Source organism: Callionymus lyra, chromosome 4 (assembly GCF_982586985.1).
Source record: "Callionymus lyra chromosome 4, fCalLyr1.hap1.1, whole genome shotgun sequence".
Classification (NCBI taxonomy): domain Eukaryota; kingdom Metazoa; phylum Chordata; class Actinopteri; order Syngnathiformes; family Callionymidae; genus Callionymus; species Callionymus lyra.
In genome coordinates this window covers 26,749,522-26,762,075 of record NC_141821.1, presented here as the reverse complement: position 1 = coordinate 26,762,075, position 12,554 = coordinate 26,749,522, and the positions used below count along the sequence as shown (strand labels likewise).

General features: G+C 38.7%; 1 protein-coding gene across 1 annotated transcript in view; it reads right to left on the bottom strand.

Moving 5' to 3' along the window:
• The window catches only part of LOC148082303 (adhesion G protein-coupled receptor L3), a 222,398-nt gene that overhangs the window by 141,430 nt on the left and 68,414 nt on the right, over nt 1–12,554 (bottom strand). Inside the window, exon 4 of the mRNA XM_087789467.1 lies at nt 6,252–6,465. Within this exon, the coding sequence (XP_087645593.1) occupies nt 6,252–6,465 (214 nt within the window). The remainder of the gene's footprint in view (nt 1–6,251; nt 6,466–12,554) is intronic.

Here is a 12,554-nt window from a genome sequence, read left to right as displayed (position 1 = left end):
AGGCAAGCATGCCGCAAACGCTATCAGCCCTTCCCGTAAGGTGCCTCGCTCTGGTCTACAGAGGCAGCAGGTGATATATGGCTTTGATACAGCCTGTAATTACTGGCCGTGAAGGCCGGAGCGCCACAGGGATGAACAGAGGGATCTTGAAAGAGGAAGGAGGAAAAGACACTAGATCTAAAAATAAATAAATAAATAAATAGGCATTGGTTTGTTATTACGGATTGTAAGTCAAGATCTCATTTAGATACTGGATGTGTGCTTGGGGTTGTGTGTGTGTGTGTGTGTGTGTGGCTGTATCATGTTTGCACTAATATGTTCGAGTTAGCAAATAAATTTAACATAAATAAACAAAGATTTTCATATTTTTGTGCATCTGATTATTGTGTTTGTATGTTATTAAACAAAAAGGCATACTTTCAAATGATGGTTATTGGTTGGAAATTAAAAACACATCAACAAATATTTGTTTAAATATAAAAATGTACTTTTAATACTGAAATCAACTTCACAGGAAAGAGTTTTTTCATTTTACAATCTGGTTAAAATAGTGTGCTTTTGATATCATTATACTCATTTTTATTCTAGATTATTAATCGTGATTTATGAGATATATTTGAAAAAAATATTCACATAAAAGGGCTTGAATTCGTGTCAAGCACAGATTCTTACATCTGAATATTATTTATATGGCTCTCACTGAAATAAATTTCCAAATATTTTGCTTTCATGGCTCTCTGAGTCAAAAAGGTTCCCGACCCCTGGTCTAACGCTCTCACTAATCATCTGATCTCAGCAGATACAATTTAAAAAGGCTGAAATATCAAAATTCCCAAATTTAGATTTAATTAAGGCACAATTAGCCTCCAACTGGTTGGATGCTGTGTTTGCCCAGAGCATGTGAGTTCGGAATAACTGTGATTCATGTTATCCTGTCACAGTCTGGCGTAAGACAACCTTGATTTTCAGACGCATTACGCCACTCAAGAGTATGCCGGTGTACCATCACGGGGATATAGGCTGCTATTAGCCGCCGTTTAAGGGAGTATAATGGTCCTGCTGAAGTAGTCCGGCTTACACCTTTATAGGTGGGATAAATTGAAGCAGGTAGCACTCAGTTTTAATGGCTGAAAAGCAAATGGGCTAATGGGATAATAGGGATGGAGAGGGGAGTGAGAACGAGGAACGACTAGTCCTGGAGGCCCGCCGACACTGCTGGGTGTTTTGCTGCTGATGGATTTAACTTGGCACACGGACTGAGGCGGCAGTATTGGGCTTATCTTCAGATGGGATGAGAATGTTAAAAAATTGAGCTTGCCATTCTCTGCGATTCAACTGTCGCCAACGCGACGGGCAGGTGGTACACCGGCTACAGTCCCACAGGAGGGGGAGCACAGGCTTTCGCCTGCATGCCGATGACTGCTCGAGCTGAGCAAAGTGATGCATCAATTACTGATCTATCTGTAATAAATTAAGTGTGAAATTAAAGTAAATATGATTAGAAAATGACATTTGAGAAATACATATTTAATCAGTCATAACTTGAACTTTGCAGTATGTCCCAAGTCTCCGAGTGACTAACAGAATTGTATTCTGCAGATGCAAGAGAAATGTTGACTCTTTGTGCTTTAATGTCAGAGTATGTTGGCGGAGCCGGGGCCTTGTAAAACCCTATTAACTTTCATAACAGTTTTAATCAAATGCTGCGTAGCTAAAGCTCTTTGGGGACCAACCGATCATCCAAATCCCTCAACAATCCGCTGGAAGAGCCAGGAAATCTCTTCATCTAGGTTTTACCAAGACCTGAAGCGCAACGGGGCAGATTTACTGGTCCCGGGTTTGCATGATCAATAAAGAATTTGGCAGGAGTAGAGGTGGTTTATTAAGATTGCGTGGATATTTTATTTTGAACAGGTGCACAGATGATCGCTCTTATTTATATCCGAGTTTGCGTTGCAAGTTTGAGAGCTTGACAAAGGTAGAGGTTTAGATAAATGAAGCTAATAAAGAATTGATTATCTAAACAGTTTGGATTTGCCTTTTTAAATTCTGCGTCTATTAAACCTTTCCCAACCAGCACAGCCGAGCGTTTAGGACCTCGAACAGCACTTGTGAAACAACTGCTTTCGCGCCCTTAATAGATCCAGATAGAAATGTAGTTTGTCAGTATTGCCATATAGATGTTTCCTTCTGACTTTCCAACATGAAAAAGTAGCATTTTGATTCAGGGCTGAGATGATTCCTGAACAAACAAATATGAATTGTGTCTGATGGTTCCAAACATGTGGTTAAAAATCCACTGCTGTACAATGCAAATAGACTTCTGTGAACAGTAATATCAGAATGCGCCGAGGAAAATGTTGTATCTGCGCAGTCTGCAGATGATCATTACAAATGTTTCCTGATAATTAAACAACGCACAGAAAGTGCAATTACGGAGATAATCAGGTAACTGGGAGCTACATGAACGATTAAATCACCAAATTATACTGTTCCGTTGATTTTCTGTAATTGGATTGTGCGCAAGTAGACGTTGCATGACGAATGGACAAAGCGATTGTTTAAAAGATTAATACAATAATAGTGTTGGAGAAGCCTGATCGCTGGTGGGAATCATTTCATTGAAAAGCAGAAAGCGACTGAAGGTGATCAGTGTGTCCTGATTGCATCCACAATAACACTTGGCCTCACAATCGGTGCCATCTTGTACTTTTCAATTGACCGACAGCCCAGGGAATATACTGTGACAACGTATCGCCATGACAGAAATACAATCCTGGGACAGATATAGAAATAGAGCCAAAGCACAATGCAAATGTTATTATGTGTTCGCCAATAATGTGCCTCTTTATTACTTAAGCTCATTGTGGAAATCATCCAGATACTGGATGTGTGTGTGTGTGCATTGGTTTTATTAATACACGCTGTTTCCTTGACCCGTTATTCAGTTCCATCTTTCGTTTTAAGGCCTAATGAGCTTCGCCGCAGCTGCCTAGCATCAGCTTTGGATGCGCTACAATCAAACCTTCACTGAAATATGCCGTAAGGGTATTTACACATCAGACAGACAAAAACTCCTTCAAATATTAATGGGGGAGATGAAATAAGTTCTAAAAAGATGAGCTACATTGTAAGTTCAAAGAACTGTCTGTACTGGTTTATACTGGGGAGTTTGGGGATTTTGCTTTAAGTTCCTGAACATAGAAGATTTTTTTTTTATATTCAGACAAAAATGTGTTCTCAAAATGGTAACACAATTAAAGCTGCATACAACCTTCACGATAAAGGAGATTTATAATGAAGAAAACTCAAAAGACAATAGAGTCTAAAATGCTTCTTTAGTTACAAAAAAATGGTCTATGTTCAGACTTTCTATTGTAGCATGTGGAATAGTGAGTATTTGTTTTTACAGTTATCAATACATTGGATAAAAAAGGAGATGACTGGAAAGGACATTTGGCTTTACTTTTAACAGTTTGTTTTATTTGCTGTATGATAAAATGCTGTGGGTGTTTCTAAACTAGCATTACATGAAACAAAGTGTTCCTCAACCCACATCCTCAGCTACTATACATGTTGCGCTTTCGTTTGAGTCTTTAGAATTTGAGTAGGGATTGCAAAAAGCTGCAGTCAGTGAACAATAAAACAATAAGAGTCACGACTTTACTTAAGTTTCCCTTTGTTCATTGTCTTTTTGTTTTGTAATACTTGTCTGGAGTTAGTGTTCTGTGCGAGTGCACGGCTCTGACTCATGCCATGGCCAGACGCTGAACACTTGATTGAAAGCTGAGTCATTATGATTCTGAACACTAAATTACACAGTTTTTCCTGAATCATTCACCCAGATGGCTGTATATGTAAGTGCTGAATTATTTATTTGGAAGAAAGTTTGAAACAACAACATCCATGGCAACACCTTCGTTTATAGTTTTTAGAGTCTATGAATCCATCAAAGTCAAAGCTAAAACTCTTCAGGCCAAAAACAGCCAACCATAGAGCAGCTCATTTATCTCACTGACACTTTCCATCTGTAAACTCAACAACTTTTGAGCCGGTCATGAGCTTTCATTGGAAAAACATTTGTAAATGTACTACTGACCCAAATACTTTTGACATTTATAGGTTAAAGTTGTAATTTGCTTTCTGGATCAAAATCGTAAAATGTAACCATATGGTGTCAGAACTTAAACAACAATTATATTGAGGAATTGATATCATTTTTGGTTTTTAATTGAAAAATATATAGAACACAATTGTATATAAGCCTGTTGTAACTAATGCTTTTTCAAAGAGTGCTAGTAACATGGAAGTAAAACGGTAGTGAGATGAAGGTTATGAGCCGCATAAAAGGTTGAATTGAAAAAATTGTAAAATAAATAAATAAAAGTTCTACAATATGGATTCTGAAAACAAATTTGTCTTAAGGGGCAACTTAATGCAAAATTAACCAATAATTAAAAACAATAATTAAATGAGGGTGTGTTGATTATATAGAATCTACATAAACAAATTGTAATAGCGCATGTACATCATATAAATAAATACTAGTAAGAACTGACATGGAAATGATTCCACACTTGTTCTCTATTAGGTATTGTTGCCGGGGCAAGATGATCTGACAACCTTACATATTATGTTAATACAGGAATGTGTAATTGTTATGTATGTATCCATTAGTGGTGTTATTAGTGGTGTTTACTCTCTTAATGTAAGGGACGGCAATTGTGTATCCATAGCGTTACGTTCTGCCTCAACAAATTCAAAACCGTAATAGATTCTAGCAGGACCAGGAATAATGATGAGGAGCCAACACTCGCAGGTCAGCTAGCATACAGAGGTGCTTCAGAATTAAAAACCAAGAGCTCTTTGTTTCACTCAGGAGATATTTTTCGGGGTTGTCAGTCATCTGGGGGTTAGGGCTAGGTTGACTGAGGAGAAACGAGTTTATTAGGTGAATTATTAAAGTCTATTGTGATGGTGTATATAGAAAGCACTGAGTCATACAAAACAAGTGTTCATTGGGAATTTCAAAGCTCTAACCCTTGGCTTCCACCTAAAGTGTAAACTTTATTATTAGTCAATAGCCCTTTTCGCATGGGATAAGTATTACCTGGGGAACTCTGTGTTTTGTAAATGATCCCCCCTCCTCTGCGTTATTTAAGTGAATTCACACGGGATAAGCGAAATGTAGTGTAAAATAGTAATTTTTACTGACATTACTCAGAGATACAGATGTAAAAAGGAGTGCAATTACTGAAAGAAAAAATACGTGTAGCCAAGCGTTCTTCGTTTAGAGAAGATAAAGTGGACAACCGTTTATTTTTTTTTCGTTTCTCAACTCGTGCAGACGCCCAACAGCGAGAGCGATTCCCTGCACATAAATTAGCCCCAACATTATTCTTACAGAAGAGACACAGTCTGTTACAGTAGTATAACTAAGTGTATTCATGTGGGAAACAACGAGGCTGAAACTTAGTTTGTATCTGTGCAACGCGCACGCCTTCTTTACTTTCGTCATGTGGAGCACACCCCCGACAACAACAAGCTTGATCTACTTCCTTTTCAACCCCTTCAAAATAAAACAGCGGAAGTGAATATTAACACAATGGCAAGTGCCTAGAAGTCCATTACAGTTGCATATATGCGGCATTCAGAATTACAAACAAAGACATTCAGATTCACACTGGATTAGTATTATCACTCGACGTCTGTGAATTATTACATTACAAATCACAGACAATCCTCATTCACACGGGATTAAAACTCAGACATTCTCGGTATTTATTACAAATGACCGGAGGTCTCAAGGTAAAACTTATCCAGTGCTGATAAAGAGAGTGTTCCTACAAGGTGAGGCGTAACAATTTCCTGGTGCTTACCAGATGCTAGGTTGAACAGCGATTTGCGTTAAATATTCTGGACAACATGGACAAAAAGGAACAGAACGTGTGCGAAACTTCGGATAGACTGGTCAAAAAGTCACAGTTTACAACTAAAGTGCAATGTTGCATTTCCAGGCGATCAAGTGAGGTGGCGCTTAGCCATCTGGTTGGCACAGCTACCGATGCGACAGAGAGCCGCTTCACTAGTGCGCTGCATCTACTCAAGTCCAACAACAAGCCAGCTTAGTTATGTAATCCTACCAACACACACCATATAATTGAGTGGAAAAGCGTTTTTATTTAAGGCAAAAACATCTAAATCTCATAACGCAATTAAAAACCAATAAATTCAAAAAAAGTAAATCTTACCTTTGAGACATTATCTTGTAGGCATCGGGCAGGTAACAACGCGTGTTCTCCATCTGTGCTGGGTCGGCGTCACAAATCTTGTCGTCGGTGCGGCCGTAGTTGGCGCTTTCAATCATGATGACATCGGTGCCTGGGCAGCGGAGCTCAATGGGGTAGCTTTCGCAGGACAGTTCTCTCCTCACCACCGCCATGGGGATGGGCGCCCGAATGAAAGCTACAGAGGAGACATGAGGAGGAAGTCAGTATACAGCTGTTTAGGTCAGCGGAGTCCAAATGCTAAAGCTGCAGGTAGGACGTGAGGCCACATGCTTTATGAAATGTATGCAGTCTGGTCACTTGTGCTTGATTCTGCGTGAAAATAAACACTGCATGTTCATCCAAGTGAGAAATGACAGATTGACAGAAAAAAATGACGGACGACTGATTTATTGATTGTAGAAGCCATTTAGAATACACTTCCAGAGGCAGCTTGAAGGTAAAAATAAATAAAAAATAATAATGTTTATAGGGAGATTTTCCCCGAGATATGTCCGACTCAAATGTTAAGCAAACTTGTTGCACACAAGGCGATTTATCCACACTGCGAGTTAAGATTTAAATCTAAAGGCAGAATGTGGTGTTAGCATATAAAACACAATGAATATGTAATGGTGTTTATACCCATTCTACGTTCAAAGGAATGTGTAAAGCACACTCAAATGTGTTTTTCTAACCTGAAAGCAATTTCGATAACATAAACTGTTCCTTATTTTTGTTTTCTCAAAATGTAGGCACAAATGATGTGCTTGTCTGGATCGCCATGTATTGTGTGTCTCACTGTAATAAGAGAGCAGTGAGCACATTTTTCATTGACGTTCAGACATCAGAGTAGGTACGGGAAAATGGCATTCTGTGTTTTCTGGAGCTACTGAAGCAACTCATTCTCTTACTATAATGTATTAAATGTCAAATATTACGTTTTGGACTGTGTCTTGCCAAAAGAAATCAAATAACCTCTGAGGAATGTTGGATTTTTGATTGTATTTTTTTATACATTGTATTGTTTGTTATGCTGCTGGCCTCAAAAATAATTATTTTCTGGCATTGCTTATGAATGGAATGGAAATAAAAAGTATTTATTCTAATATAGAATGGCCCCCTTGGTACTTATTTCTGTATTTCTGTTTGTTTTTTTAATTATTTTGTGTGCTATCTTATTTAATTATTTTGTTCTGTATTGCCACCACAAATGAATCCTATGTTATGCTTACAACATACTATTTTCAGATTCAGTTTCTGATAAAATTGTTCCCAACACTGTAAAGATACTATAATTTGTCCATCCCATCTTTATAAATCTGCGGCAATCTGTGGTTTTGACCCCAGTTTAAATATCTGCATTGCGGAAATAAAGAGCAAATGGAAATCAGCGGCTTTATAAATACAGCCCTGAGTGTGAAACTTGTTTTGTTGGTTGAACTGCTGCACAGTCAGATGCAGTGGCAGTACTTCTCCGTATACACCCACAATAAAAAATGACAGTAATGGTAAACCCTGACCTGGGTGACACTGGCAGATATAGATTTTCTAAACATGCGCTAATATGAGCATTAAGAGAGATTTCTGGAGGCAGCGAGGAACATTCATCACGGGGGTCAGTGCAGGAGAAGTCACGACAGAGATAGATGGAAGGCATGAAATGGACAATAAAGAATGTTTTGAAAACAGCTGGATAAACTCTGCACCCATCCATCCACAGGAGCTGAGCAAGACTCATGACCTCATCTAGCCAGCTCCGCCCGAAATATTTCTCGCCTGTACAGCGCAAGAACGGCCGAACTCTGCTGATTTAGTTTGCGGCAACCTAAATAATTCACCGTAACTCTCGATGGGAGAGGTGAGTTCTTTACATTGCGGCCGTTTCGGTGACAAACACTACAGCTTTCAATCAATCAGCCCTGCATTAGCAAATTGAGCAGTCACTTGTTATAAGTTGACTGACAGCCAGTTCCATTTGCCGATGAGAAGCATGCAATTCAAATAGGAAAGAAACAAGATTGATAAAGAAAAGTTAGGCTAACAGAAACAGCACGGTAGACCCTTCTCAAGGAACCTGGAGTTGCACTTTCAACCTGCAACAGATTTTAATTGCGAAAGATTTTTTTTCCATCGCATCGAGAAATTCTTGCACTTCTTCATGTTTACCTGAACTCTCGCTCTTTCTGGGGGATTCAGCGAGAGTGGATACGATATGTTGCCAATCCTTGTGTACCACAAAACTAAGAGAAGAAAATAGTCTGAAAAACTTGATGTTGCTCTGACAGAACCTCAAACACATACTGTATTTATCTAATATTTATATTCAGCTTCAAGTAAAATTACACAATTTATTTTAAATATGTTAAACATGCTCATAAATTTGAAAATATATATATTTTTTATAAATAATCAATAAATGTGATTATTATTGACTTGCTTTACCGTCAAAGATTTGGTCATTAATATTGAACATTAAATATTGTCTTTTTTTTTTGGAATCCACTAAATATGATCTTTTGTATTTCAAACACTGTAAACAGGTTATGAAAATGAATGTACAGATTATTAATAGTTCTATATCTGAAGCCCAACATTCTCTCCCAATCTCTACATTTTCTTCCTAATTCGATGTTTTATTTCAGCTTTTGTACAATATCCACACTGAGGGCAGCAACTTACTGAATGTAATGTTCAGATTCCTGAGCTGAACCGGACAAAAGGGGTTCCTCTCAAGGTAATGTACAACGCTAGAGCCCAAGTAGAATCATAATAAAGATAAAAGTAAGCCATCGACATGGGTCTCTGCCTAATGGAAATGCCACGCCAGTGTCTCAGATCACCAAGCCAGACAAGGACTGCAGTGTAATTACATTTCTGCCGATATGGTGTGATTGATAGGTCTCATATTGCTGGCCTACTAGACCATCACTGTCATACCTGCGTACTTAGTTGACGTAGACTTGGGGAAATCGAGTCCAATAAAGGTCCCTCGAGTATCTCAAACTTCCGCTCGTTCTATTTCCTCACCGCATTTTATAACCACGGCAGATCCTCCGTGGTATTATTGTCAGTGCAGTGAAGACAAATAAAGAGAAGCTTCTATATAACCATGTTAATTTCAGAGGTCACGCTTGCTGTCTTTGTGCTTCCACATCAGTGCAGAAGTCTTAATTATGCTGCGTACAAATGACACACCTCTGAACAAGGAATCAGGAGAAAGGATTGTAATTAGCGCACGGAAAGGCCAGCAGAAAGGTCAAGTAGGAACATGGTCGTTTGGAAAATGTCGCACCCCCCATTGTGGTTTCAAAAAGTGACTGCGACGGCGAATTACATCGAGTTTGGATCACACGCTTTCAACAGTTAGAAGTAGAAGTGAAGTTTGAGTTGATCCGGAGGTCACTTACATGGACGGCCATTACTTCCCGCGCGAAGAGGAGGGCAGGCCTGACATTTAAAAGTCATCATTAGTAACAAAACAGGGACTTTGGCAGGTTTGTTTCATCAAGGAACCACTGGAGATGGAGCTTCCGCCCACTGATGTTGAGGTCATCTGACCGCCCTCACAGGTCAAGAAACTTCAATGGTAAAAGAAGATTCACGACCGTTTGTTCTTTTTTCTCTCTTTGTATTAAGCCATTGTATATGGAAGTGAGAGACATGGAATTTTGTGCTGATTCATCAATGTACAATTATCTGATTCATGGCAGCAAATGTTTCTTTTCCTCTGACACCTCTTGAATGGATTCAGTCTCCACGTTACAAAGTGCATGAATCCCAATACCATGATTTGATTAGACCAATTGAAGCAGTCACATATAATTCTTGTTAGCTGCAAATGCATTTTTACGGGAGAGAAAAACTGATAAAACTCACTTTTCATTTGAGAAAAATTGTGACGTGGTGAGGGGGAAAAATAAAGTAAAGCATTTCAATAATGCATGAGGGATTATTTATCTTGAAACAGCTCAGGCAAATTGTTCTCCCAAGCAAATTACGTTTACATGTGGCCTGAGGCAAAAGAATTCTCAAAGTGTAAAATTATCCAGCAGCTGAACTGTCAAAGACCTCTAAAAATGGAGCATTAAATAGACGAGCGTCTAAGAAACAATGCAGCTCTTTGGGAAAAATGTGACGCACACTGTAAGTAAAATGGGGTTTTCGCTTTAAGTTTACAGAGGCCAGGGAAGAAGAAGTCTGAGGCACATGAGACACAGATGCGCACTAACCATTTATACACCCGAGACCGCTTACATACCTGAAACTGAGACATAAACCCCAGCAATCATGCACAACTTACCAATAACTGAGACGAAAAAAAATCGAATGTAGGTGTAAGAACCGGAGGCTGGCGCAGACTGGAACCAATTATCGCTCCAGTTATTGCAAACGATTTCTGGTAACTACACGCAATTGTTGTTATGCAGGAAAAAATGGGACAATATATATATTAGTCACCCAAAACCTAGGGACAGTAACGGATAAACCTGGTGCTCATAAACTCTGTTTAATGTAGGTAATAAGGCTGTCAACGTCTGCATGCGGAAACGGTTAGACGGAAAACAATTCATAACCGTTCGGAAAAATCAATAATTGTTTTTTTTTTCTCCTCTTTCTCTTTGTTTATTTCTCACCACCATTTACATGCAAATGGCGCAGAGCTGCCATTGACTCATAGTGGCGTTTAGTAAAATCTCAAAACTTTATTGACAGTGACGAATCACAAGCTTTAATGAACGATCGTTAAAACATACGACGGCAACAATTGTATTCATACATAATGTTTATTGTACTTTTAAACGGTTTAAAATATTCGGAAACAATTAATAAATATATACTGCTGAGTGTGGCAACGTAATTTATCAAAACGTTCACCTATTTCTGACCAACATCTACCACATAAAATCGGTTTGATGTCAGTAAGTGAAAGCACTGTTTTTGACCATTTTTGAGTAAACCTAATAGTCCGAATAATGATTTCAATGTAAATGCTGTGATCTATCTGTTTAGTTGCCTATAATTTAGTACGTATTTGAAGACAGTCTAAAGGAAAACTATTGGAAAGGCTTTGCTGTAATGGGATTAGCAGACTTTTAAATGGTGGACAAACCCCTTTAGTGGTTATATAGTGCTACTGCGTGTCACCGGTTACGCAACAGTTAAAAGCCTCGACTACCAAGTAGATGACACTGTACACGTCAATACCCCCTAGTAGGTAAGAGTTATTAGTTTCCATCTACTCACTATCTTCTTCATAGGTTTTGCCGACCCCCTGTTTGTTTCTCGCGGACCTCGACTTGAGAAACTCTCGCCATAAATAAATGATGTGCACGACCTATCGTATATTCATGTGGGACATGTCGCATTAACATCTTTAACAGATTTCTAACTCCACTCGTGACAATTAGCCGGGTGAAAAAGCTGCAGTCGCACAGGAGGCGGGAGGATAAATGAATTAGCGCGGGAATGATTAAGATAAACTTCTTGGATCGACTTCACTTCTTTTGACACTCTTGACCAATGTTGCTGCTCAGCACAATCAGCATTAGTCATCGAGACAGGACCCAGATACTCATTTAACACGACAAATGAAGCAGCTATTTGTTTCTGCTCGGCTCGAAAAAAAAAAACAGTCTCAGGCAACAGTTAATTTCAGCATTTTTGTAAAAACGTTAAATGTTTATTTTTTTTATTTTTATTGAAATGACTCTGAAAGGGAAATTTATGAATGAGCTCTCAGAAGCCGCTTTTGTGTTGCATGATGAACTGTTCAGATCCACTGTATGGATGTTTGTTATGTTTATGGAGCCAAGACACATTTGGCTCCTACATGATGGCACCAACAAGATAGCAGTCGCCACAGAACTGCAGTAGGCTGCTTTTTCCCCCCCGTACTGTAAAGTATCGACACACTGAGAGTTAATAACTGTGAAAGTTAATAAATTGGTTGCTACAGTGGATGGGGGGGAATGTGCTGAGCGCAGCATGGGCTGCCTCCGTGCTAAGATATAGTCCTGGCTGACGCTAAACTCACGTATGCCTCCTCACCGGCTCGACAACACCACTTCATAAAGTCTTGATTCATATACTGAGAGCCTTGCAGAAAGTACTTCAGTTAAAAACCATCAATAATTAGAGTTATTATGTGTAGTATATCATTTCTTTTCAAATTATTCACATTATTTTTCAATCAAATAAATATTAAGGCAATTCATTTAGTCATTTTTTGAGAAATTAATAAGTAGATACAGTAAAATGTTGGCAGGTATTAAAACAAAATACACA